Source organism: Rhinolophus sinicus, chromosome 16 (genome assembly GCF_057876585.1).
Source record: "Rhinolophus sinicus isolate RSI-liver-muscle chromosome 16, RSI-T2T, whole genome shotgun sequence".
Taxonomy (NCBI): Eukaryota; Metazoa; Chordata; class Mammalia; order Chiroptera; family Rhinolophidae; genus Rhinolophus; species Rhinolophus sinicus.
Window position 1 is genome coordinate 91,875,194 of NC_142516.1, and position 27,712 is coordinate 91,902,905.

General features: G+C 38.7%; 1 protein-coding gene and 1 long non-coding RNA gene across 3 annotated transcripts in view; one reads left to right on the forward strand and one right to left on the reverse strand.

Moving 5' to 3' along the window:
• UBL3 (ubiquitin like 3) overlaps positions 1 to 27,701 on the forward strand; it is a 74,575-nt gene extending 46,874 nt beyond the window's left edge. Inside the window, exons 2-5 of one of the 2 annotated variants that reach the window (XM_074330070.2) lie at positions 16,987 to 17,095; positions 21,148 to 21,234; positions 24,430 to 24,507; positions 24,788 to 27,701. In XM_074330070.2, the coding sequence (XP_074186171.1) occupies positions 16,987 to 17,095; positions 21,148 to 21,234; positions 24,430 to 24,507; positions 24,788 to 24,840 (327 nt within the window). In that variant the 3' untranslated portion in view covers positions 24,841 to 27,701. The remainder of the gene's footprint in view (positions 1 to 16,986; positions 17,096 to 21,147; positions 21,235 to 24,429; positions 24,508 to 24,787) is intronic. The other variant, XM_019736576.3, reaches the window with a different exon arrangement.
• LOC109449873 (uncharacterized) lies at positions 9,826 to 12,812 on the reverse strand. Its single transcript, XR_002137767.3, has 2 exons — positions 11,883 to 12,812; positions 9,826 to 10,294 (listed from the first exon to the last, which is right to left on the reverse strand). It is a non-coding gene; the product is annotated as an uncharacterized LOC109449873 (long non-coding RNA).
• Positions 27,702 to 27,712: the final 11 nt, after the last annotated feature.

Genomic DNA, 27,712 nt, shown 5'->3' on the forward strand with positions numbered 1-27,712 from the left:
ATGAAGTGATTGGAAAGATTTTCCATCAGGTAGTTGAAATATCTGAAAAGGAAAGAAATCTATTCAATGTGTAATTGAAGTTTAAAAATATAAGGAATTAATCAAAAGCTATTGATAAGTGATACATTTTTGACAGATTTGTAAATTGAATAAAAATTAAAAGCTAGGACTACTTTTTGAATTTGTAACTTTCATAAATCAAATGTTAATTTAGTAAGCCAAAACTGAAGTAAACTTCTAAATAGTATTCTCTGTGCACAAAACTGCCTCTGATGCAAACGCTACTTCCGAAGGCTCCAAAGCAACTCACATCTTTAACTTTTGACACGTGGCTGAATTTGCACCATCCAATTGTTTCTGTTAGGCCAGCTCTAGCATGCCTCTTCTTTTGCAGTGGATCTTTATCTTCTGTTCTATTTGCTGCCTTTTGTCTTTATTATGAGTTGAACAGAAGAACTAAATTATTTTTGATGCCACTGAAAATAAAAACTTTAAAATTATTTCTTTTAGAAAACAAAACACCAACCGCCATTACTACCACTCACACACTTTTAAAAAATAATCCTCAGGATTGATTTTCCGTCTCCTTGGAAGCTTTGAGTTGGTAGAGACCTTGGGGTTTCAGTTTAACTTGGGTTTGGACCAGTAGTTGGCTTGGAGCAATACTGGGCAAGTTGTTTACTTGTAAGAAGTGCAGTTTCAAGAACACCAGAAGAAATTACAGATCATTTGTAGACAGAGCTGATTACTCTCAAGTCAAGTTGCAAGTCAAAGGAGAAGGAGGTATTGTCTCCAATTGGAGGGTTCAAATAGTGTGATCACAGCTGTGTGTCCACTGCTGTCTGCCTGAAGGGGAGTTGCCTGGCGTCTGTTCTCTTACCCTTGGCCAAGGGCAAGGTTTTATTTCCCACTCTTCCCACACACAGTGACCGAAAGATCCAGGATCCTGGCCCTCAGTTGTCTGCAAGTTATGGGGTCAACAAATAGTTCCCATTTCACACCTGGTCTTTTGAGAGATTTGTCTTCTTTTCCCTCTATTTCTTTCCCTCAGTTTAATCATCACTAACTTTCTCTTCAGCCTCCAACCCCTCACTCCTGCTCTAGTCTTCTAGTCTTCACAGAAAAACTAGTCCAAAACTAGTCGCATACACACACCGATGAATCTTTCTGGTTTGAACCTATGTTAGTAGTTTCTTTGACTCTTTGTTTCTTGGGCTGAGGAGATGGTGCTATCAAGATTTATTGCCAAGAGTAGTGGTGGAGAGAAGTTTACAGAAAATGAACAGATGAAAATACTAAGTTATAACCCTGCACCCAGTAAGTATAGCATATAAGACAACACCAAAAACTGGAATCAAAAGTTAATTCAATATATTTCTGGAATGATTAGTAGAAGTTATGGCAATATTTGCCCTTACAGTTCACTTCTTATCCAAGAGATTTGTGTTTTCTGTTTTTGTTTGTTTGTTTGTTTTTAAAGCCAGAACAACTCAGATTTATTTAATATAGGAAGCATATATTCTGGAGGCAAATGGGGCAGTCCAAATGCTTCGGCTTACCCAAGGACTGTGACCGGAAAGACTGATTCTGAAGTAAACTATATATACACGTGTGAGCAATTCATTAAATAACAACAATTTGGTGATGCGTCATTTGAAGTAAAGCCATGATGTCCTTAATAAAAATTTGGATGCTCTGCAGGCTGAATTAACTAACACTTTTAATGGTTACAGCCCATTGGATATAGTGGCTAAAAAGCACAGCCCTGGAGCCAGGGTTGGATGGAAGCCTGGCTTGGGTTCTTCTGAGCTGTGGGACCCAGCCTGGGCCTGTTATTCAGTCTCTGCTGTAGCGTCCTCCTCTGGGAATATGGCCTTAATGATAGTAACTTCCCCTCGCGTTTCTGGGATGATTATACGAGACTGTGAATGCAGAATACCTAAAGGAATCTAGCACATAGTCGGAGCTCTGTGTGCTCGTGATTATTAGTCATTGCTGCTTTGCACTGCGTGTTCGCTGTACTTCAGTCGTATTATTAGATTAAATAGATTTAGGGATTCCCTGGGAAGCTAACTGCCATATATAGCCTTTTTTCTATAGAAATGTAATCCAGGTTACAATGGATTTACAAATGAAGCGTTGGGACATAAAAACTTATACATTAGAATTGGTTAGAGTCCAAATTATTCAGTACGTGCTAAATTAAAGCCATTAATAACAGAATTGTTCCCGGAAGGGAGTAGGTCCTGTGCACATAAACGCTTATGTGTGTGATCAAAGTCACTGACTCCATTTGTGAGTGAATAGTCTGAATACTTGAATGTGAAACAAATGTTTGCAGTTTTATCATTTAGGAAAGACTGTTTGGGCTCCAGTAGGTAATAATCACAACAGTAACTTTGCGTAGAATCCTGCCCTTTTTTTAATAGTCCGGATGCAATTATTTCTATCCCACAACTGCTGCAAGAAAATATAATCAGCCAATCAGATGCATAGCCGATTTCATGACCTCAGAAGCACATGTAGAAGTTTACCTGCTGATTTCTGTTGCTTTTGTAGGTCTTGACTATTTAAGCAGTCACACAGTGGGCCCATGATAAGTGCACAGCGAATGCCTGTAGCCTGGATGAATCAGAGTACACAGGATTAATCAGAGCCAGGCGCCTGGGAGAAGAGCTTACAGAATGCCCAGGAAGACCTAGGAGTAGATTACTTAACTAGCGGTAGGGGTCTAAACTAGGGTGTTGACAGATGGATGGGGGAGGGGGATAGATGCAGCAAACACTGCAGAAGGAAAAAATTAATAAAACCTGGTCACCCAGCAGCTATGGAGAAATAGTTGTGATAAAAATACCATTTAAAGTCATGCGCACTAGCAGCCTCTCTTGTTGCAGAACCCATGTTCTTCATATCTTCTTCTGACTTCTAGAATCATTATTGTAGTCCCTAAAATTAACGTTTACCTGGGTACTTAGTTTTCACCTGACAAACAACTAAACGAGGCCAGACAAGGTCAACGTGGGCATGGATACTTGCGTGTAGGTGTGTGTGCAGTGTCATTACAGATTTACTCAGCATCTTGAATTGCTTTTGAAAAAAACGGGGGAAAATAATTTTATTATATTCCTTAAGAAAGTGTTTATGCCATAGTCATACTTTCTAAAACTTTGAAGATAGAGTAAGGACAGTACCTTAGGGATTGGTAATTGTTCAAACATTAATGTTCAAACATAATAGTCTGAAAATAAAAGAAAACCTAATAATAAATTATAAATGAAAGTGATGGAAACATTGTCATTAGTTCTTATAATGAGAGGTCCAGAAACTCATTAAATATCTTTACCAGACTTTTATATCTGTTTTATGGTATTAGTTTTTCAGAGTTATCGTTGATACAAGTTAGCAATTTCTGAAATTCCTCAGCTGTTCCTGCAGTTGTGTTTAATAGACACGAGCAGAGGCTGTTCACTGAGTAAATCACAGAACACCGCTCCCGTGTAGTCCAAGCCAGAGAGTCGTTAGGCTGAACCTGCCTGCGCCAGTTTATTTGGATTTGTAACTATCTTCTGGTTTCTTTACAACTTGAGATGATTTTTCTTTAACTCAAAACCTAAGCTGAAATTTACAAAAAGGACAATGTGCTATTGTTTTAATTTGGTGCCAGGGTCCTTTAGTTCTTGAATTGTTTCTCTGGCAATGTATTCTGGCCTTTTCACGTCCATGTCTTTAGATAATTGTCTGATCTGCTCATAATAGTGTTTCCTGTTTATAAATATTCCTTCTTTTGCTGTTCATCATTTACTTTTCCCCCAGGAGTTCATCTGTTTTTCTCCTTTTGTACAATTTTTCCTTTTAATTTCAATTTGTACTTGACTGTGTTTCTCTATTTGCCGTCTTTGAAGCCGTCTGCTGCCTTTTGTTGTGCTTTCTGTATTGTACTAAATGTCTTCATGCTGCTGGACTTATATCCTGTAACAACTTTTTATGAACATTCAGGGTTTTTTAATGAATAGTGTGATGCAGTCACCTCCAGTCACTAGGACTCGGTGGTGATGCTAATTAGCGCTCTTAGCTTAGGTGGCGTGTCCTGTGTGGATGCAGAATTTTACACTGCGTTTTACTGGTAATTGTGTTTCATATTGTGTACGGACGTTGATGCATTTATCACATTTGCCTGTCTTCCCTGCGTGTGCAGAGCTCTGCTGCTGAGTAAGCTGTCGTGCTATCCTAAGCAAGCTAATAAATTATTTATTAGGGTTTTAAAATTGAATAAACAATAATTAATAAAACAATTGGATTCAAGTAAGAGTTCATGATGTTCCAGAGACATTGATTTCTGAGTGAGAACCTGCACATGAAGAGCGCGTGAGGTCGCGCTATCCGGGACACCCCTCAGGGACAGGATCACCCCTCAGGGACAGGATCACCCCTCAGGGACAGGATCACCAGGCACAGGTTGATGCGCGTGGGCTGTGCCCGCGGAATGGGGCTCAGACACAGGCGCTCAGACGGCCGCCTTCTTCGGAGCCAGATAGTGTCTCCTTCTTACACAGGACAGCTGGCTCTCACTTGCAATCATGAGCTGACTGACAAACATATTGTAAAGACGAGGATAATTTTTTTAATGGCTTTTTCTTCTTTCCCTCTTCAGGGCACCTTTTTCATTATCACTGTGGTCTGTTTCAGGGCTTGTATCCCATGATAGTTGTGTGTGGAAAATAGTGTCTGTCATCACCCAGCTGTGTATACCAGTAAAAACTGTTACAGGACATTGTTTTCTTGGTAATTGTTGGTAGATTCGCTTCTTGGTTGTACTTAAAGCATCCTGGTATGTGTACACTATTGTAATATTTTAGGAATGTTGGCTGTAGTCTGGAAAATTCTGGTACATTATTTATTCATCTTCCATATAGTAAATACCTACTATTTTTTCAGGCACAGTTAACTATATGAGGTTAACTACATGAATTAATTTAAAATGCATTTTTTCCTCTTTTAATCTAAAAGCAGGATTTAATTGGGAAACAGAAACACAGCCAAAGGCACCTTATCTCCAAAATTGTTCTGTAACCACACATGTAAGAGATTGTTTATTGATATAAGCAACTTCAGAAAGAAAAAAACTATTAAGGAGTTTTAAGATTGCTTTTCTACCATCAAGAGTTAAGACATAAACTATCTCTTGCTTCAGTAAATGATATGATATATATACATATATACATATATATATATCTAGGATGGCTTTATAATTTATTGTCTGAGATGCTTCTGAGAGGAAAAGGGAGGCAACAAATGTGAATCAGAATTGCCCCAGACAAATAAATGTGGACGCGCCGGGCGCCCACACAGGCCCCCGTTGGATGGAGAGTGAGGGGGAGTGAGCTTTGTGGGCCGGAGTGGCCTGTAGGCTTCGAAGGAGGCCTGAGCACCTCAGTGAGAGGAATGAGGAAGTGGTTCGTGTGACTCTGGGGTAGGATTTACAATGAGTACATCCTGGGGCGGAGCAGAGATTTGGGGAAGGTGGTGCTCGTGGTGGGAGTGGACTGAGAAGTCGGTGTGAACTGCCTGTCTTCAGAGGTTCTTACCTCGGTGCCCCAGTGGGCCGTCATCAGCAGGGAGCTGGCAGGGCCTGTCTTGGCCTCTGGGACCCGAGAAAGACTGTTAGCTCCCTGTACGTAGCACAGTGACAGTTCCGGACGTGGGGGTGTCTGGCGGTGCGCAGGATGGACTGGGGGTGAGAGACAATCTGAAGGAGTTCAGTAACTGAGGAAGGGGAGACGAGGAAAAGCGCAGAGTAAATGATGACTCTGAGCTTTCCGGCCGCAGTGACTGGAAACCAGGAGAACTGAGCAGAAACAGTAAGTCAGGAGGGTTACCTGTTATTTAGGGAGAAATCAGTGCAAATGTAAACATGCCGGCGTGAGGCGCGAGCCGGCTGTCCAGTTAGAAGTGGTCAGCTGGCAGCCGGAGAAATGACAGAGCTGCTCCACGGAGGACGAGGTGGGGACTGTCCCACTAGGTGGAGCTGGAGCCCGGGGCGTGGATAGGGCCTCCCAAGGATAGAGCACTGGGGAAAGAAAGGACTGATGAGCAAACCTTTGAAAGCCCGCATTTGGAGTATGGGGAAAAAAACAACCAAAAGAGAGGATCAAAGAAGCAGGAATAGATTCCCCAGATCTTTTACCAAACACTAGACCTGTGGTGCGGCAACAGGGAATATGGCAAAGAAATTGGTTCTGTGGTTAAATGCTGCAGCCAAGTAAAATTAAATGAGTTTGTTCACTGCAAGAATTCTCTGGGTTTTTAATATGTTAACATACATGGCAAGTCTCCAAGAGTGGAATATATGAAGTAATGTTTTGCAGACTTATCTGATCGCTGAACCCTCATCTCCCCCAGAATGCTTCATGGAGGCCAGTCAGTGTTCCAGAAAACACGTTGGGGAATTACAGAAACCTAACAAGGGAAGATTTTCAAGAAGGAAAGAATTAAATTTGTCAGATGTTGCAGGGAGACTAAGGAAGATGAGAAATGAGAAGAAGCTGTTTGATTTTTTTATTTTAAGTGGTCGTAAGTGCCCTTTAGGAGCACAGTTCAGTAGTGTGGCTTCAAAAGGCACTGGCGTGGGGGGCACTGAAGGCGCTGCGTAGCGATGAGGAGATGAAGCAGCTGGGTTACGTCTTCCCACCTCTGTTATTCAATATGAAGTGTGATTAATAGGGACAGATTGGTCATTACTCAGTGTTTATGTATCTACGTGTGTTTTTATTATACACAGTAAAATCATTATATTTCTAAATCACATGCCCTTTTTGCTGAATGCTGACCATGTGATATTGGAGCTGGAGGGACTTTAACAGTCCGCCAGGACCGTCCCGCAGAGAACCACGGGACTCCTTCGCAGAGGGCAATGCACACGTTAATATTACTTTCTAGCCATAGCATCAAGTCTCAACCATTTTCGCATGTTTTTAAAAAAGTATATGGGAAAGATAAGTCTTATCAGTTGTGTATTTTGAAGGTGTCCATCTTGTATGAATGTTAGTCTAATATTAAAGACCATCTGGGGGTATAGCCCGTCCTTTCATACCGACAGTAACACAGATGTTTAATTCACAGTTATGCTGTAAAGAGGAGAGTCACTTTGACATCCTCCAGCAATAGGTGTAACTAGATTATTTTAATTACAGCTGTTTCAACAATTTTTATGATAAAATATTGTGCCATAGGACTGGTGGCTGATTTTCCATTATTTGCCTATTAAGGCACTATGCCCAGCAAATTTGAAAATCAGTAAACAAATGCGAATTTCAGTGACCTGCCTGGGTTAGCCCCACTGCCTCCTGAGGACCCAGTGCTTTAGAGCAAACCCAGAGTGCTGCAGAGTTAGTGACTGTTTTGTTCATCTTTGTATCGTCTAAGCATCTGGCCCAGCACCTTGTTTAGCAAACATTTGTGTGTTCAATCTTTGGAAGTATCAGCTGAAAGTGGACCAATCCTGAACACTCCGGTACAGGCCCTGGTCCCTTTGGAGACTCACAAATTGTTTTCGGCATATAGAAGATTCTGAGAACTTTTGCAGTAAAGAAACTTTGAAATTTTTTTGTAAAAATTGTTTTGGTTTTTAGATTGTAGTAAAATACACATAATTTACCATCTTAACTATGGTTAAGTGTACAGTTCAGTGGCAGTAATGACATTCCTAATGTCTCACCGCCGTCACCACCATCCTCGTCCGGGACTCTATCTGGCAGCCGGAAACTGCTCCTTCAACAGTGACCCCCCCCCACTGTCCCGCCCCTGGCTCTTGGCAGGAGTCTCCTCTGAATTTTTTAACCTGGCATTTTCAAGCTTATTTCACAGTAAAGAACTATTTTTCTCTTAACATTTACTTATATTCCCTATAAGTTCCATCACTCAAAGAAAGGCAGGATTACTTTTTAGTTAGTATATAGCAGATGAAGGAGTGTTTTTCTCAAAAGTTGCATGAATCCTAAGAGAAAAGCAAGCCCTTCTGAAGTGGCTATTTGAATAAGACATGAACTCAATATTTAGAAAGATCTAGGGAGAGCTTGAGAGAGTGTTTTGGGGAGACACTGAGGTGTGCTGACGGAGGAGAGAGCAAGCCTGGGTTCCTGTCTGCTTTGCCGCTAACTAGCTATCCCCTCAGGGCCTTTTCTCTGTTGCCTGACTGCACATGAACTGGATGAATTCGGAGACTACTTCCAATCTTAAAGTTGAGTGACTGAGGACCATTGTAAAGACATGAAATTTAAAGTAGTACTCAGAATTTGATAATAGCATAAAAGCAGGAAGGAGAGAATCTGAGAATTGACACCCACAGCAAAAGGGCAAACACCGAGCTCAAAGGGAATGGGGCAGAGCCTCAAATAACGGCAAAGCTAAGACAACTACAAGTATAGACATCTAAAAGATTTACCCTGTGTCCTACCTGGGTAGGACTTATTGGAGTGGTTAGGTGATTAGAGAGAAGAGCAAGTACTCTAAGGTAGGTGCCAAAATAATGATATGTGCTAGAACTACTCAAACGAGATGATATGTGTAAGGGAAACTTCTGGTACATGGTTGATATGCAATAAATATTAGTTTCCTTCCACAAAGTTTCAGGCTCTTAGCCAAAAGCTCACATTATCATATTTCCACTAATGGGAGAGAGAAGTGTCATCATCTTAAAATACATGAAAATGTATTATGCATATAGAAAAGGCTGCTCTCTCTCTTCCCCAGTGTCGTCCTGTCTTTTGCTTTCCCCTTGCCAGTTAGTTCCCTTTCTCCTATCTGTAATTTAATGTCGTCATGCTTGGTTGGCAGAAGCAATTGTACTGAACTGTTGTTCTTAATTAAGTGAGTCATAAGACCTAAAAATGCTCCTCACAACAAAGGTTTCCCTAGATACAAGTCACAGTCCCCTGGAGAGCGCTTTGGTTTCATTCAAATTTGCTATTTCGTTACTAGCATGTATAGGAAATTAGACTGCTACTCTACTGTTGCATATTGAATCTGGTTAAAGCTAGTTTGTATCCTATGTGCAAATTTTAAAGGGATATCCTATAGTCAGGTTTCAGTGTGATACAGTGTAATTCAGTGTTTTTAAGTTTACAGGATTTGGAACTTGAAAATATATATATATATATAATTTTAAAAATAATTTGCAAGTATTTTCAAGAAAGTAATGTTCAGTCTTCTCATGGAATTTTAATTGTATCAAAGTTTTCCAAACCTATTTTAAAGTCAATATACATTATAAGGTATTTAAAGAAAGAGCATTACATAATTAGTATTATGTGATTTACTAAACTGATGATGGTTATGATAATGATGATAGATAATTTGTAATAATAACTAATTAGGTACTTACTATGTGCCAGGCACTAAATGCTGTTGTATAAGTTTAGAGCTACATTACTTCATTCCGAATTGTACTTGGAAAACCCCAGTATTTTCTTTCTTTATTGATGAGAAAGATAAATCAATCTATATAGAAAGCAAGCAGGCTAATTGACTATTACTGTTCATTCATTTTTATAGACCAGCAGCTTCATGTTCAGTGCTCAAAAAATAATATAATGAATAAATTAGTTGACAGTTCATATAACTTAAAAAGCATTAAATGTTGTTTTAGAATATAGTTCTTCACCTATATTTTAAAATGAGTTAAATGTTCTGGAAATTCACATTTCAAGTAAAATAAGATGTTGTAAAAGTTTTACTTGGGAACTTAAGCCAGAGACTTCTCTGACCTCCTGTTTACCTATCTTTCACGTATTTCTACAATTAAAAATAAGGAATCACACTGAGTGTTTACCTACAAAGATTTAATGTTTCACACACTGGGGGTGCCAAAAAAATGTACACGAGTGGACACTTTGGTCAACGTTGCTCAAGCAGTAGGTCGCCGTAATCAGAAATGTCTGGACGCTGCTGGTAACCACTTTGAGCGCCTCTTGTAACTGCAGACGTCAAACCTGACTTGTAATCATCTTTCGTTTTTGGCACCCTCTGTGTATTAGAATCAACGTCATATGAAGTGCTAAAAAGAATGTAGAAAAAGAGTCTATAGTTTTTATCCATTTAGCAAATCTCAACGTACCCTAGTTTACGACGCCATACCACAAGTAAATTCATAGACAAGAATTCAGGTGTATTTTCTTAGAGGTTAAAACATGTTTTCATGGCCGCCTTATATAACACTTCACAGATAAGACTGCTCCTCTTGCAGTGGGGAATAGGAATGCTTTCTTGGCTTCTCGAACTCTATTTTGAAATTCTTTTCCTACGATTAAAAAAAAATTAGTTTTGTTATTTTATCCAGGATGATTAGGCTCGGGAAGGTTTATTTCTGCCGTCCCTCTCAAGCATATTATAAGCTAGACAGTGTGTGCATTGGGGTGGGGAGGGTGGGGGAGCAAGTGTGCTGCAGGAGGAAGGCCTGTGCGAAAGCCGTGCAGAACCGAAAGCGGGTCCCTGGGCGGGGAGCGCAGTGAGGCCGAGCGCGGTCACGGCGCTGGTGGACAGTGATGGTGAGACCAAGGGAAGGAGTTTTCTGGAGCCCCCGGTTCCCGCTAGCAGAGTGCTGACGCCAGGTGTTGTGTGATTAGCATAGCTGGGTTCCAGTCTCAGCTTAGCCACTTGCTAGTCTCTAAACTCATTCCCACAGCTCTAACATGGGCAGGAATACCACCTGAAGGAGGGTAAGCCGCCCACAGGGGGCTGCTGGCTTCACTGCCACGCAGACTGCCTGGATCTCAGACCCACAGGCTCCCCCCCTTTCTGTTATTTTTAAGATTCATTCAGCAAATGTTTATTGAGCACTTAAACATTTTATATCCTAGCTACCCCTCTGCACCGTAATTATGACCATGTGTCTCTCATAGCTTCAAGGTTATGAAATCCTCAAGGGATTTCTTATTAAATCTTCTGTAATCCAGACACTGAGCACAGTGTCTGCTTTGGACAATGTCTGAATAAATGAACGACTAAAAGAAAGTTTACGAAACATGATCACCATACTTGAGCACTGCAGTTGTTTGAATGATTTGTTTTAAATAAGTCTTATGTGGGAAAAAGAACACATACTCCAGCTCCCTCATTCCATTTTTCTTTAACATTTAACAAAAATTCAAAGTATCCCAGTTATAAATCCATAACTCTAGAAAAGAAGAAAATAGGCTTATCTATTTTCAAATTCACACATTGTCTCAAAGTAAGTCACTGATAGGTTATATCTTTTTTTCTTGATTAAGTAGCTATTTTAATACAATATTATTTTTAAAAAGCACTATTCATCTTCAAATGCAAATAAGGCAACTAAGTAAAGACAGACATACAATGCCATGACATTTTTAGTAGGTTGAGTGTTGCTCCTTTTTAAAAAAAATCTGTTTATTTTGAGATAATTATAGCTTCACATGGTATTATAAGAAATAGTACAGAGAAATCCCATATACCGTTCACCTAGTTTTCCCTAATGGTGACATCTTACATGACTGCAGGACAATAACACAACAGGAAATTGACGCTGAGGAAACCCACAGACTTTATTCGGGTCCCTCTAGTTTATATGCACTTGCCTGTGTTTGTGTGTATTCTGTTCTCTGCAGTTTTATCATGTGTGCAGATTCAGGGGACCACTTACCAGGGTAAGATACACAACCAACACTTCCAGCACAAGGGTCCCCTGGATCCCCTCTTGTACACATCACCCACCCTCCTCTAAAACCTGGCCCTCCACTAATCTGTTCTCCATCTCATAATTTTGTCATTTTAAGAATATGATATAAGTGGAATCATACGGCATGTAGTATAACCCCCTTGAGATAAATTAAGAGCTTTTGAAAAGTGATTAGTGAAGAAAATCTCACCTCTTTCCCACTGGCCACTTGGCCTGCCCTTTAACAAAAAGGGCAGGAATGCTGAGCACCACTGAAGCAAACATGCTCCTCTGGAAGGTGAAGTCGAGACCCCAGTACTCATTTTCTTCTTCAGAGACTCAGAGCAGAAGTTGAGGTCTCCTCTTGTGAGCGACATGTTGTCCCCTTGGTAGAAAACAGCCATATTTCTGTGTCTGTTCTATGGCCAAAGACCACACCAGTGAATTCCATCTTTCTTTCTCCCTCTTGCCTTCTAATTTTTTCTATTCTGACCCAAGTGAAGACAAACTGTTGTTGAATGAAGGTCTGGATGAGGTCTCCAAATTGATGTAATCTGACAAATAGAAATGACTGTTTGAGGACTGTTTTTAAAGTTGAAATAACATGCGTGGAAGAGTTCCTGTTTTCCTGCAGGAAACAATCATGGTAGTTCTCCCTCAGGAATGGTTTTGTTTTGATTTGCTTTGCCTCAAAAGTAAGTATAAAATACGTGATTCATTTGGGTGATCTAAATTCCATCCCTTGGGAATTTTATTGTGCAATAGGCACTCCATCTCAGATCAAGTCATCCAGAGTCCCGATTAATAGTTTTATTTTTAGCCAAGTATGTACATGTAGTGTATCATATTTTAAGCTGTTAATAGGAGTCTTGTTTTTAACTCATTGTTGATGTATCAAGAATCCCACTACACAAGCAGAGGTTCTTTTAAGGTATTTTATGACTTAGCTTGGCTTCAGATAAGTTAGAAGGTCTTTCATTAATAAATACCTAAATAATTGGTACATCATCTTTTAAAGGAAATTAGCTCACATTTGTAGGAATGGCCATACATTTACTGAGAAGAGCTGAAATTGACGTTATTTATCAGAATAAACCTGAGAAGATTTTTACTATAACATGGGATCAATTAATTAACTACTGACCAACCTGTGCATCCAGATGTTTATCTGGGTGATTGCTTTCAAGATTTCTTCTGAAGGAAATTAGGTGAATCCAGTGTTTTCCTCCATTGGTATTATAGTCCTAAAATACAAGAAAGAAATTCTGAGATATTCTAAATTACACCAGGCTGGAGGGTGGAAGGAAGAGGCAAGAGGGTTTAGTGAATTAGCAACTGCCTGCGGAAACCAACAAAGTCAGTTTACATTCCTGGATGGATGTTGGAACTTTGAATTAACCTCCACGGGCCGTTTACAGTTATCTAGAGAGAATAGCCAACCACCAAGGTTGCTTACTCATCAACCTTCTGGACTGCTGCCCACAGCCAATCCAAAGGAGCAAACCCTTTTCCCTTAAGGACTCTGCACCTATCCCAGAACTGGCCCTGCCTCACCTCCCACCCCCTTCATCCATAGCCAGTGTCAATCCCAGAACTAGCCCCGCCTCACCTTCTCCCATTCCCTTTATCCATAGCCAGTGTCAGTTCTTTCAGAACAACTACATCTTTCTTCCCCACACTGTTGGCATAAAAGAGCCCCATCCATCCCAGGTACATGTTTGTCTGTCCATCCAGCCCTGCGGCTGCTGGCTTAGACTGCACACCCCAGGACCGGGCCTTTCTGGCTAGCATGTGGCTCAATAAGCCCTTTCTTTGAGAAAAGTTTTCAGCATGAAAGTTTTTTTGTTTTAGAGCACACTTAACTGCTTACTGAGGCAGATTCATCCTTCTAGTCTAGGAGCGAGGTGGTCACATAGGTGTAAATGCAGCAACAAGTCCAGACTCACTGCTAGCCCTCCATGTTAATAACCCATCTGACCTTCATTTAAAAACCAGGCACAGTAGACATGTTAATATGGTAGCTCACTTCATTTTACTTTTCCAAGTGCCCTACTCAGTGGCACGTTGCGGAGAGGAAGACGCAGAGCCTGAGCAACCACACGTCGAGGTGTTTGCACGTTAGAACTGTCCTCATCCCCTCATCACTACCCCACATTTGCTGTTATCCAGCCCTGTTCTATGTGATGCTGGCCACTTGAGAAAATGCCAAGAATGCTGAAGCCCAGGCTTGAATCTCAGTGCTGACCTTTCCGCTTGCATCTTTAACTAAAGAAGCTGAAATGTTAGTCAGCAAATACTGGTTGAACACCTATGAGCCAGGCACTGAAAGTGTTTCCCACAATATGTTACTTTAATTTTGTGGGTTTATTACTGTTATTTTAAATTTGGGACATAAGCTTCCTGAAAAATCTTTATTATTATCAGTTTGGGGTAGTGTTAACTATAAGATTTGATAAATTCTTAGATTTATGTTATTTGTCATATTTCCCCCCTTCTCCACCCAGAGGGGTGGTTAGATTTTAAAATCTTACCCTGCTTTCTGCTCTCATTTTGTAGCCCAAAGCCACTTTCAAACTCTGCCATGAGTTACAAACTCAGATGTTTTCTGGGGCCAGGAAGGTATATAAGTGTACCAAGCAAGCCACTGTGAGTAAGTAGGGTTTGATTGGGAGGGTCTGTGTCAAACTGAAAAGGTCAGCCCACCTGTAAACATTTTTTTAAAATATTTTTTAACCTGTGTCAAACATATCCAGAGCCCCCAAATGTCCAACATTCTGAGCATCTAGAGGACCATAAATTGGTTAGACCATTTATTTTGAAATACAAAAGTGAAATATCAGTTTATTGGTGGTAGTGATATGTTACCAGTTTTAAAATAGGAAATACTGAGAACTTTACAGAGTGAACCCAGTTAGTGTTACGTATTTATGGGGTGGAATGCATATGTTGTTTTGCTTAATATATTGTGGACACCATGCCAAATCATGTAGATCTGTATGTCATGTCATTTAACGGCTGTGCCTGTTTCCATTGTAAATACATATGATCATTTATTGTTTTCATTTCCATGTTGATGAATGTTAGGGAAAATCTAAAATATGCTTTGATGTCACCATTACAGTTTCTAAGGATTAGAGTGTCTTTTTTTTGTTATTTTTAAATATTGTAATTTGAATAAAATCCTAATAGAAAGTTATTTTAAACTTAAAAAGACAATTCCAAGAAATAGTAGGTTCGTATTATTTACATAACTCTTAAAAAGGTTGAATCAAGTTATATTTGTTTCTCGTTAAACAAACATATATGGCCGAACCATTACGACGGTCATGCTTTCTTGGGCATTAATGACTAAGGGGCCCTTATACAGTAACTTGAAGCCATTAGAAGATTCCATGTAAGTTTAGAGCATAATATATGTGTATCAATATTCACAGGTAATGGGACAGCCATGAATGGTGATGTGTCTGTGAGAACGAAGCTTCGCATGTAAAGATTCTGGGTTCCTTACTTTAAGAATCGTTCATTACTTGTTTGTTATACGGAATAAATAAGGTGGTGTTTTCTTACTGTTTAGTCATTCTGACAAACCACTCCTTGAATTTGGTTCAAATAGAACTTACAGGGTTTCTGGATCGTATCACTTCTTTACAGCAGTGTGATTTCATCATTTCACTTCCTGTATTAAGCTCTGGTCTGATTTTATTCTAGTTAGGAAAGCAACAAGGCATTCTTATTGGACATATTGAAACAGCTTTTCATCTGGAATATGGATTTCTATTTTTTAACTTTTGAAAAACTTTTTCTTAAGATAGAATGTACAGATTCTAATATGAAATCCATTTCTACTCCATCTAATGTGGAATCCCGTCACATCCCATTGAATGCAGAATTGCTTGTGTGTAGCGTTTTTCTAAAAGAGATATTTTATAACTTTCAGCACATTTTCAAAGTGGTGAGGTACTGGGAGTGGCTTTGGCCATGATGGTGGTCAGTCCGTGACCTGGTGTGTTGGTATGTTGATGGTGCTGCAGCTGGCACCAGTTTATTGGTTGTAGATTTTGCTGTCTTAAAAGATTTTCTGGTTTGTTTTTTTTAAGTGTGTTTTTCCAGGACCCCTCAGCTCTAAGTCAAGTAGTTGTTTCAATGTAGTTGTGGAGGGCGCAGCTCACAGTGGCCCATGTGGGGATCCAACCGGCAACCTTGTTGTTAAGAACACCGCGCTCTGACCAACTGAGCTAACCGGTCGCCCTGGTATTTTTTTTTTTTTTTTTAATGAGGAAAAAAAAATATTGGTAACTGAAGATGAGAGCTTGGGTGACCTGGGACCTGGCACAATTCAAACTGGCACAATGACATTCTCTGTTCTTTATATATAAAGAAGGTAGACTAGTCCCAGGGCTCAGCTCTGAACTGGACCCAACTTTTAGGAAGGTCTTATTTGCTCTTTTAACAGCGGCCCAGAAGTATAGAAAACCATGTTTGTATTTCTATAACTTACAGGGAAGTGAATGGATGTCATGGTGTTAAAAAGATAATATCAAGTTAATTATGGATAAAGATAAAAATTAAACAGTAAACATTTTGGAAAATGTGTTAAGAATGACATATAAGCAAATATATATATTGACTTGGAAATATAATTCCAGTGGATCTCAAAATTTTTAATTCTATTACTCACCTTAGGTTTTTCTCTGACAGTGAATGAATCTATGTTCTTTGTCACACATAACTCCTCTTACCTCTCCCAAGAAAATACGTGATCATGCATTTGGGATTAAAGTAATTACTATTGATTGACTCCTCTGTTAACCATAAAAAAATTCTTTAAAATTGTAATTTCTGGTTAGTTTGTTTAGGTTTGAGTAATTTTTATAGAATAAAAAAGTTGTATATAATTTATTTTCTCTCTATTTTTTCTAAGAAGTAGATTATGAGCTAAATTTTTTTTTCTGTTTCTTAATTTGCAAGGTCACCACTTTTATTAGTTTTTCAATGTAAAATATGTATTCTACAGTAATGTGATAACCTGTAGAAGTCCAATTCTGGACATTGTTGGGATAATTAAATTTAAAAGAATAATGAATTTTGGTTTGCCTTTGTTCATTTATTGAGGCAAATATATCCATATATTAAATATTATAAATAAAATCATATATCAAATTCCCCATTCTTTAAAAAAATCTTTATAGAATTTAAGTAAATAAAAATGAGAAAATGGTATTAGTAATAATTTAGAATGTGAAATGGAAAACTGAGTTGTTTATTACTTTAAAAATTTCAAGATTTATATTAAAAGAATCATTGTCTTCTTTCAGATAAATTTGCGCCTCATCTTGGTAAGTGGGAAAACAAAGGAGTTCCTGTTTTCTCCCAATGATTCTGCTTCTGACATTGCAAAGCACGTGTATGACAACTGGCCAATGGGTGAGTGGTGTTTTTCTCTTGCGAACAAATAATGTTAATTCATTATGCCCTACCTTGTTTCACAAACATTTTGAAAAAGCTATAAATAGATAAGATATATAAAAGAGCAAACAATTAATTGAGGGTACAAGTCTCCAAGTTAACAGGAATTACTGCCTCCTTCCCTAGATTCTGCTCTTCAGCTACGTCACTGCAAGATGGTAAAGGGGCCACAGTGCAGAGTCCCTGTTCTTGATTTAGAGCTGCTTAATGTAAATGAAAAAAACTTTTTTAAAGAAAAACACAACATAGCTAACACACACATACACACACATTCACATTAGTAAACCTATTTATAAAATACAAATTAAAAGGAAAGAAAAACTGTCTTTAACAAATTATAATACATTCTCTTTGGTCTATTCTATACATAGCTTATTTTAAATAGAGTTTGACACAAAGTTAATTTCTAATTCGTGTTACTTCTGTGTTCTCTAAACCTACTACAAGGTCAAGAAGGTATAAAACCCATTAATGCTTTGTATTTTTAAGCCAGTATCCATGACACCAAAATTGTGGTGTGTGTGTGTGTTATTCCTTCTTTTCTCCAGTTCTTTTCTATGTAATAAGACTGTCTTGCCATCCTAAAGTGAGTCTTTAGCTTATGTTCTTCCTTTGAATTTGCCCCACGTTATCTTGTCCCTTTTGTGGCATGTACCATAGTGATAGGACTTTCAGCTGATTTCATTTCATTGTGTTCGCCAAAGCATTTGGACTTGTAAAGGACAAGACTTGTTTCAGCAAAGAACGCAGTATATACTGTGAAATGAATAAATTAGATCGGTGTCTCTCAACCTTAAATAATACATGGAACACTTTTAGAGAAAGAAAATTCTTGTAGATTCCCTAGTGCTGACTTAAATGTTTTTTATCATAATATTTATTTTTAAAGATAGAAAAATAAAATCCAGTTAAAATTCTTATCCTTATAACTCACGTATAACCCTAAAACTCAAATAGGTCAACAAAGAAAATCCAAACGTAAATCTGAAACCAGTAGTGTTCAAACAACAGCATCAGCGTGCCAGCCAGATGGTGTCCCTTGCTAAAGCTGGCTCGCGGTTTGCCCACGACTCAGTGCTGTTGAGCTGGCACGCTTGTGCCCCTGCTTGCTGCGTGAGGGCCCCGTTATCTGCACATTCCCCACAAAACCTGCTTTCACACAGTGTTCCAAATTGCCGCACAGCCTTCACTCAGCAAGAATGGATTGTGGACGTTAAGTCAACCTCTGTCCTTTCCTGGTGAGCCTCTTGACGATTAAAGAAGTCTGGATTGGCGCCAGTACAGCCTTAAACTTCAGCGTATACATGGGCACTAAAATCCCACGGCTACATGTACTGGGTTGTAAAGTGATTATTAGAATTATCTAGATAATCTCCTCTAAATTCTCGTTAAAATGAAAACACAATTTGGAAGTTCTTGAAGAGGACTTGCAGACCCTAAGAATATGTCTTTGTGAATTCGTAGATCTGAGTTTAAGAAACACTGATTTAGGCCAGTACTTTCAAATAACTAGATCTTTCTTCCCATTCATAACCAAGGGACAGTGAATGCTAGTCCTGAATCAGGGATGGCCTGAAGCTAAAGGTTAGAGGTGAGAAGGAATTTCAAAAAAGCCAAGTGGACTAATCTGGGGCTAGCTCTAGAATTTCTTCTTAGCCAGGCAGGATAGATAGCTGTCAGTGTGAAAAGTGTTCTTAAATTACCTGCCTAATAGTGGTGTTTTACTAAGTATGATGTAACAGATTGTTTTTATGGTTTTGGAGGGAAGAAAGGGTAAGGCTAGCTTTGGACATCTATGGGTATTATAGAAAAGATTACACAAGACAAAAAATGAATAATCTCTCAAAAGCGTATTTTATTTGGGCAACATTATGTCGAGATAAAAGAAATACTTTACCTTTATAATCATTTTACCGAATATTAAAATTAGTTTTAATTCCTTAGACTCTCCTGACTTATGGTAAAAAAAAAGGTCAGATTCAAGTGCCGATCTTCACTGTCGTTTCCCAAATGAATGAGCCATCTGCAGTGTATGGAATTGATTTTATCCTACGGTACTTATTTTCACACACAAAAATGTTGAACCCAGGCTTTCCCCAGTTTGCCAGTTGTACTCAGCAATTTTAGACAATGCAGGGAATAAAAATGTTTTAAATTAATTTTAATATTTTATATAAAATATTTACATTAAAGCTCTAGTTCTACATTGTATCATATCATGCACCAAAGGTCAGCAAATGTAAATATTTGTTGGTAAAAGTGTAGTAAATATTAAATCAGTAGAAGAAAATACTTTGTACAATATATTTTTGGAAGGAATTGGTTTTCCTTGATATAAGCTTAATCAGTTTAGTGGAATATTGTTAATAGGTGGAATAGTCAGGCACATAGCTGTTACCGGGTCAGAGATCCAAAAAACAATCCACTACATACGTGTTACGATTAGCTGCAATTCCTCCTTGAAGCATTGTCCTTCTACAGGTCTCTCTACATGTCAGGTCCTCGGAGAGGGAAGCGTGTTCAACTAGTGGAGGACGTGGAAATCATGACACTTTGTGTAACATAAAGAAATATGTGGCTTCAAGTTTCTGCATCTCAAAAAATACTTTAAATATTTTTAGAATATTTTTTTCCTGTGCATTAGACAATTGCTGTCATTTGTCTTGATACTTGTACAACACTTCCATCTGGACCAGAAATATTTTATTAAGCAGTCATTTGGGTGCCACGGATTCAAAGTAATGCATGCTAAAGAGTTAGAGGCTTATGTGATCTTTGTTCTAGAAGCAGAGGGATCTGGGAGCACTAGAGTCAGAAGGCAACAAAGGCTTGCCAGGGGGAGGGTAGAGGGACAGGAGAAAGGGGGTTTGGGGAGGAGAAGGGGTGCGGGGGGGAAGAGACTGAGATTCTACCCATTTTTGTTGAGTCACTTGGTTTATCAGATTCATATTCATCATTTTAAACACTCCAAAAAAATGCAGAAGAAAATTGCTCTCCTTTCCCCCTTTCTCTTCCATCATTTCCTCTCTGTGGTATTTTAACTCTGTGTGGACAGCTACCATCTCCTGATAGAAAAGCACCTGTAGGAAACAAACACATCACACTAGAATTGTTGAAAAGATGATGATGAAATTCTCAAATCTCTACCAAAATCAGAGCTGGAATTATTATATCTACAAACTGGGGAAAATTTCTAACCCTGTCACATGATCCGTGTCCTTACATCATTATTTTAACAGCGTGGTTTTCATACTTTCCTATAAGTTATGGGGTGAAATGAACTATTCCGTTACCCATCCTACCCACCAGTTTGTCTTTTGACTTTCTCTGTGCACTTTCCCAGTGTCCATATTTGTTTAGTAATAGTGCCTTCTGATATATATGATTTTTCAAGTTTCTTCTGAGTGTTTTGGGTAAAGTGAATTAAAATTGTGTCTTTCTGTAATGATTACAAACGACTTCAAAAAGACAATAAAGTAATAAATCACCACTGTCCAAAAGTTAACATTTACTTCTTATTATTCTCTTTTTAAAATTTTTGTTCCTTAGTTTTATTGAGGTATAATTTTTTATTTGCTATATCAATGTATTAATTTATTTAAAAATCTTTGTTACACCTATTGCTTCTAGTCTCAAATATATATTTAAACAGGTACAAATGTTGGAACATTATAATATTTTGTTAATTACCTGTAATTGGAATTAATTTTCAAATGACATTCCTCTTTACCCACGGTTAGATTTTTCCTGACTCGTTTGTTTTAATTCTTAAACTTCAGAACTCTCTTTTGGCACATTTTCGTGTTCTCAAGAAGCAAAAGTAGTCTTTCTGCAGCTCTTACTCTGTAATGAGAAGAACTAGCAGGAACGAGGCTGCAGTGGTCGTATCAGCAAGCTCCCAGTGTCATCTTTGGTGTTTCTCTCTGACTTGGATCAGAATTTTTAGAGAATGCACTAATGCCGTAATTCTGTGTTGAAACACTCCTAACAAGTTCACTGGTTCTTTTCAGACTGGGAAGAAGAGCAGGTCAGCAGTCCAAATATTCTACGACTTATTTATCAAGGACGATTTCTACATGGCAATGTCACATTAGGAGGTAATGGTCACCTTCGTAATGGGATTTCGTGTCTGTCTCATGGTTGCAGTATCCATTTGTTTGTTTAAATGCTAGTGTTTGATTTTACTAAAAAATTACACCTTCAAATTCAGTATGAATTCTGCCTACTTTTTGGTGTCTACTTCACATTTTGCATTCTGTTAAATTTAAGTTTAGATCTGTGGTGTTTACCACCTTGTGAAATAAACTCTATCCCATTACAGGTGGGAGCCCATAGATATTGTTCCATAGATATTATTCTATTTACTTCTGGATCATATAACTTAGATGCAATATTTAAAAGTTAAAGCCAGACACAAACTAGGAAAGTTTTCTGATAATTGCTTTTCAAATATGCTGAGGAAATGTTTTCAGTTTGACTTAACTGATACAGTTGCCATTCGTGCAAGAGTACAGGTAAATGAGTACCTTTAGAGAGACAGTGCCGCGGGGTGATGGAAAGAGCAGATTTTAGACCCAGACTGTCCAAATTGCCTCCAAGCTCTACCACTCACTGGCTGTGCAACCTTGGACAAGCTACTTGAGTGCTTTTGCCCTCGTTTCCTCAGAGTAACACGGAACAGCAGTAGTGCCGTTCTCCTGAGTTGGGAGGGTTAAATGAGTTTATGCATTCAATGCATTTAGAACAGTGCTTGGCACACAGTAGACACTTTGTTAGCAGTTGCTGCCCTTTCTACGCGACTGGAGAAATGTAGCTCAACAGCGCCGCCTTGTGGGTACATTTTCTACCATCAGCAAGCTTTGTTTTTACGTAGTACATGTATTTCAAAAACATTCTGATAATTAGAAACGTGCAGACAAATGAAGTGATGTACTTCAATAATCTTTGTTTAAAGCGTGTCTGAGTTTTTTCCCTAAAGATAACAATGAAACATTTGCTTTTCCTTAAATGTGGAATACTTTCATTCATTCAGCATATATTTATTCCTTATGTGCCAACCCTGTGTGCTAAACAACTGGCGATCCAGGGTTGCACAGGAACTTCTTCCTTCAAGGTGCTGCAGGATGACAGAGTAGAAACATAAAACCCACGGGTAGAAGGCTGTGTCATCAGGGCTGGAGTAGATGAGTGCCAATGACGATTATGACAGTATCAAGTGGGAAGGACACTTCAGGATAGAATTTCATGCATAACCAAGTTTCAGTGTCAGTGTAATGCCCGCTCTAATAAGTGCTGATATCCACGAAGAGATAGCTGCCATTTCAAATCGAGCTGCTGTGCAGGTCTTTTTACAGCTCCTTGTGTAGTTACACGGACCTACTCTTCATCTAAGAATTGACTGGTAGCTCCCTGGCTGTACTGGACGTTCATTGGACAACCTACTACTGTGTGAACTCCTGGGTGACGTTCACGTGAAGGTTGGAAGCCCGCGTTCTGGATGTTGTGCAGTGTCACAGCAGAGAGCAGGGGACCCCAGCGGAGGACGAGAAAGCACTCAGATTCTTGTTCTTCTTCCTTCAGCTCCTTTGATGTGTTAGTATCAGTGTCTGGTGCTTCTAGTTAAAATCCAGTGGAGAAGGAAAATCACAGTCCTCGTCAATCCAAGTTTTGGCTTCAAATGGCCAGCCACTCAGCAGCTTCCCAGGCCTGGCCAACATTTCCCTAAGTGGACATCTCAGTTCACTGACCTGTTTTGTGAGACTACTTTCCTTGCTGTCTCAAAACGACGGTGGTGGTGGTAGAATTTACCCAATGCCTTCTGTGTGCCAAGCCCTGAACTAAGACTTTTCCCTGGGTTGTTTCATTTAATCGATAGAACTGCTAAGGGGCAGGTGATGGAATTACTGTCTCCAGCTTAGGTGGGGAGCTGCAGCTGCGGGAGGGGGTCAGTAAGGCGCTCATGGCCCGTTTCACTGTTGACGAACAGCAGAGATGCATTTTATGCCAGGTCTGGCTCATAGAGTCATCAGGATGCTGTGGCGGTGATGCACAGCTCAGCACGTGTGCATGTCACACTCAGTCAGGCTTTCCCATGTACGCAGTGACATTTTAATAGTGTAAGTCTCACTGGCACCCTGATGTTAAATCAGGCCTAGGACATTATCCCCAAAAGACCCTCCTCTTTTTTCCATCACCGTGTGTACTTATGGGCCATCGTGCTTCATTTGAACTTCAGAAGTTAAGAGACAGACCACATAACAGATTACAGAAGGAGAAGCTCACCTGGGTTCCATGAGATATTAATACCATTGAAGACAGTCAGGACCCGTCTTCAATCCACATGGTAGCCGTCATCCAGCAGAGCAGGGTTGCAAAGCTGACGGCAGGAACGTCGTCCTTGCTGAGGCGAGGTAGGGAGCCTGCCCTCAGTTTGTAATTAGTGAAGTGCAAGTAGCTTGGGATGTGAGAACTCAGCACGATGGAAGTAACCCTAGACGTTAGACGTGCCGGCTGCTCTAATTTTATACGCAGAATAACAGAGGAATTCACCCCGAAACTTGATGGTTGTGTTTGCTTAAGTGGTTCCTGGGTATCTGGATGTGTATTATATTATTCTGTCTGTGTCTGAAATAGTTCATAGTTATAAATACTTGTCATTTATGAATGAGAAAACCTTTTACAGGCTTGACTAGAAAACAGTAATTATTAATAACGCTAAGGCAGTGATTCTTTTAAAGTAATATTTAAAGGAAATTGTTTTCTAGTTGGAGAATAAAGTTTGAGATTAAGTGTTTAAAATTAGTTTGTGATTTCTTCTATTTCTACATGATAGTGGCCTGTTTGGTGTAGTAATTTTATTAGGTGACTGACATATAATTAGATTTAAAGACAAATGTCTCTTAATCTAAACTTTTGCCTATATGTAGAAAAAGTATTCTGTGAAACATTTTTTAAATTCCTTTTCTCCTCTAAAGGTATTTCCAGTTTTAACCAATCATGAATCTTATCTTGTCCCTTTCCTTAAATAGCATGGTGTATATGTCAAGATAATGAACATAACAGGAATATCTTAATTATAAAAATTGTTTCTGATAACATTAATTTCAAAATATCAGAATATTAATTAATTAGTCACCTAATTTCATTGTTTAAGAGATGTCCTATCTGGTCAGAAGTTCAGCCTGTTGAGGAAGTCACACAAAAAGCAATCAATTTTGAATGGTTTTAGTTCTGGCTAGTGATTTTGATAGGTTGAAGTACATGTAACAAATTGTCTTCTACTTTTCACACAGCGTTAAAACTTCCTTTTGGCAAAACAACAGTGATGCATTTGGTGGCCAGAGAGACACTGCCAGAGCCAAACTCTCAAGGTGAGCCGTGTGCCAGAGAAGTCCCACGTGCGGCCAGGAATGCCCTGTTCTCCCTGGACATTCTGAGGGAAAGGAACTTCTCATAGTCCTTGATGAGAACTTGTGAAGCAAATGACCAGACATTTTGGAAGCAGGCTTAAATTGAAAGAGCATTTATTATGATTTTTAATTTAAAAATGCAAACATTAAAAACCTATTTGTTGTTAAACTTGAGTGCCCCCTCCTCCCCTGCCTCCAATAGGAGCATTTTTACAGACGAAACTCTCCTTCATTTCCCCAGGTCAGAGGAATCGGGAAAAGACAGGCGAGAGTAACTGTTGTGTAATCCTGTAAAGACTGTCTGCTAAGTGTGACGTGACGTCGTCCTTGTCTTCCATGCCACCGGGACAGAAGAAACCCCACATTGCATCAGGAGCCCTTAGCACATCTGCCTGCAAAGCCATGGAGTGAGTGGTCACATGAGCGCTGTCATCTTTTTCTCGTGAAAGTAAAAAGAACCAACAACCTGTTTCACTATGACTTTTATTTCTAGTACTTTTGTTTGTGTTGAGCAGTTTTAAAACATTGGTTTTTGAATGCAGTCCATCTCCAGGGGAAAAGTTAACAAGTTACCTTTCATAGCAGAAATGATTTTGCTGCCACAAAAATTGCGATCACCAGAACTAACAAATCAAGTGTTCCAAATACAGTTTGCACTAAACAAGTTTGATTGTTTTCTTCACCAGCAGAGTTTATAGCGTAGTTCATGGTACCCAGAAATTCTCATATATACAATTCCACACTGGAAAACACTCAGCAACTAATGACCTTAATTACTGGGCCAACTGGAGAGGAAAAAATGGACAAGAAACTAAACTGTCTGGTGGATTCTACCACAGTCAGCCATCGTGGCTTCACTGGCACAGAACACTAAGCGGAGGGTGACGGCCTTCAGTGCCGCAAATGAAAAAACCAAATGTGCCTGTTTAAAGCACTCAGTAGAGATCTGATGAGCAAATGGTTTTTCCTTTAACATGTGCCCTCTCCAGTCATAAGTAACCGAGAGCTTGTTCACGCAGCACAAAAGGGGTGAGTGTGTTTCCTAGCCTTAATGTGGGAGGGGGCGGTTCCGATCATTCATAGACTTTCATTGTTGTGCAGAAATATTAGGAAACCTCATTTACTGTTCAATTTTATGTATTTGAATATCAGCAATTTGACTTTTTTCATAATTATTGCTCATCTGTGTCCAGTGTCGCACTCACTCATTAGAATTCAGATGAATTCTTAAAATTAAAAAATTCTCCGCAGTAACTAATTTGTTTCTTCATGTAGTTTGCATTTGGTGTCAGTGCTTGCAGTTGTATTAAAATCAAAAGCTGATTTTTAAAAGGCATACGCAATTCAGGATGCCTTTGTTTTGTTTTGTACCAATAACTTAAAATTGATATGCTCAAAACAATTTGCACAGCACTAAAGCATGAGCAGTTTCATCTAAATCTGTAAAAACATAAAAGATTTTATATTTTTTCACTGGGAAGGAATTCTTCCTGGATGAAATTACAAATATGTGTAGAATATATTTAATAAAAACTTATAAAATACCTAACTATAGAACTTACATATAGATTGGGGTGTAGTGTGTAGAACAATGTTCCATATAAATAATTTAGCCTTTATAACAATGAAGTTACAAGCTGACACGTTCTGTACTTAAATGAGTGTCCACGGTCCTTACAAGCATTGAGAGTAAATGGTTTCAAACGGTCAGCTTCGTTTAGAGTGATCAGGTTACTTTACTCATTGTTAAAGCGTTGATGAAAAGGCTTTCTATGCAGTGGAGCTACGAGAATATTGTTCATACTGATCAGAAATTTGTATAGAGCAGAGTTTTAAAATGAGTGTAAATAGCACTAAACATTTTCTTTCTGCAACCTGTACTTATAGATTCTTTCTGTAAACTAAATAAAAAAATATCGTGCATTTCGGTTATAATATTAAAAGGTCTTAATTAGGTCGATAATTGTTTAAGCTCGGTCTCATCCATGTTATAATTGTTTTCTACTTTTGTTTCTGAATCTTTAAAAAAATTCATTTAATTAATATTCCATTGATAGTTTTGGGAATTATTCATAACGTATCTTTGATATTTAACCTGGATGATCTGTGCACAGCCACAATACATAGAATTATGTGGTCTCTTTATCACTAAATGTTATATCAAGAGATGTTAAATATTTATATGCTTTGTTCATTAGCTCAAACATGAATTCTGTTAGTGTTGACGAAAGAAGAATCTGGTAGTTACTTAATTGGGCAATTAAGCCATTTATGGCTCTATTCCTCTTTTTGTAAAACAAATTACTGGTAATTATTTCTAATACCTACTTTAATTCTAATTACTCTCTGTTTTTCCAAAGTTAAAGACTATCAGCTAATTGTGATTGAATTTTTACAATGGTTAAAAATAGTCTCTATTGGTTTTCAATATATTTTTCTGTGTTCCCACATTATAAATTTCCCTTTCATAAGACCTCAATTTAGAGTTTGCAAAATGGATAAACTTGTTTATTAGTAGAGAAAGAATTATGTCACTTAATACTTAATATCATTATTATGCAGAATGAAAAAAAGAATAAAAACTAGCAGTAAAATTATACATGGAACACACCAAAAATTTAGCTGCCTTAACAGTGTAACGTGAAAATACTCAAATATCCCTTTGAAAACAGTTCCCTGGGTGGCCTGATTGTTGAAATATGGTTGGTCAGAGCCAAGGTTCCTACTGAAGGTCCCTCTGCCAAAACTGACAGCTCACGGCTGAGAGGTGGGAGCTACGCAGACCCCGTGATGTGAAGCCTGGGTCGTGGGCCTGTGAGGCTGCCTCGTCTTCGTACCTAACTCACCTTTTACCTAAGTTACGTGTTCTGGACACGGCAAGCTTTTCTTCTCTGTGAAATTCTCAGCATGTCTCCTTGACCTGAACTATTTGTTTTCTCTTCAAGATAAGTTTTACCTCATGCTATCAAGAAAAATATAGTATCTAACATTGTCATTCACGTTAAATGAGGTTTTCTCATAACATTTATCCTTAGTTTTATGTCACCTTGACCTTGGTTACAGTAATTTCTGTTAGATTTCTATTTCTGTTAGCTGATTGCGGTAAACAGTGTTTAATGTGAAAAGAAATTAAACTTTCTTCATCTGTTATAGAATACCCTTCTTT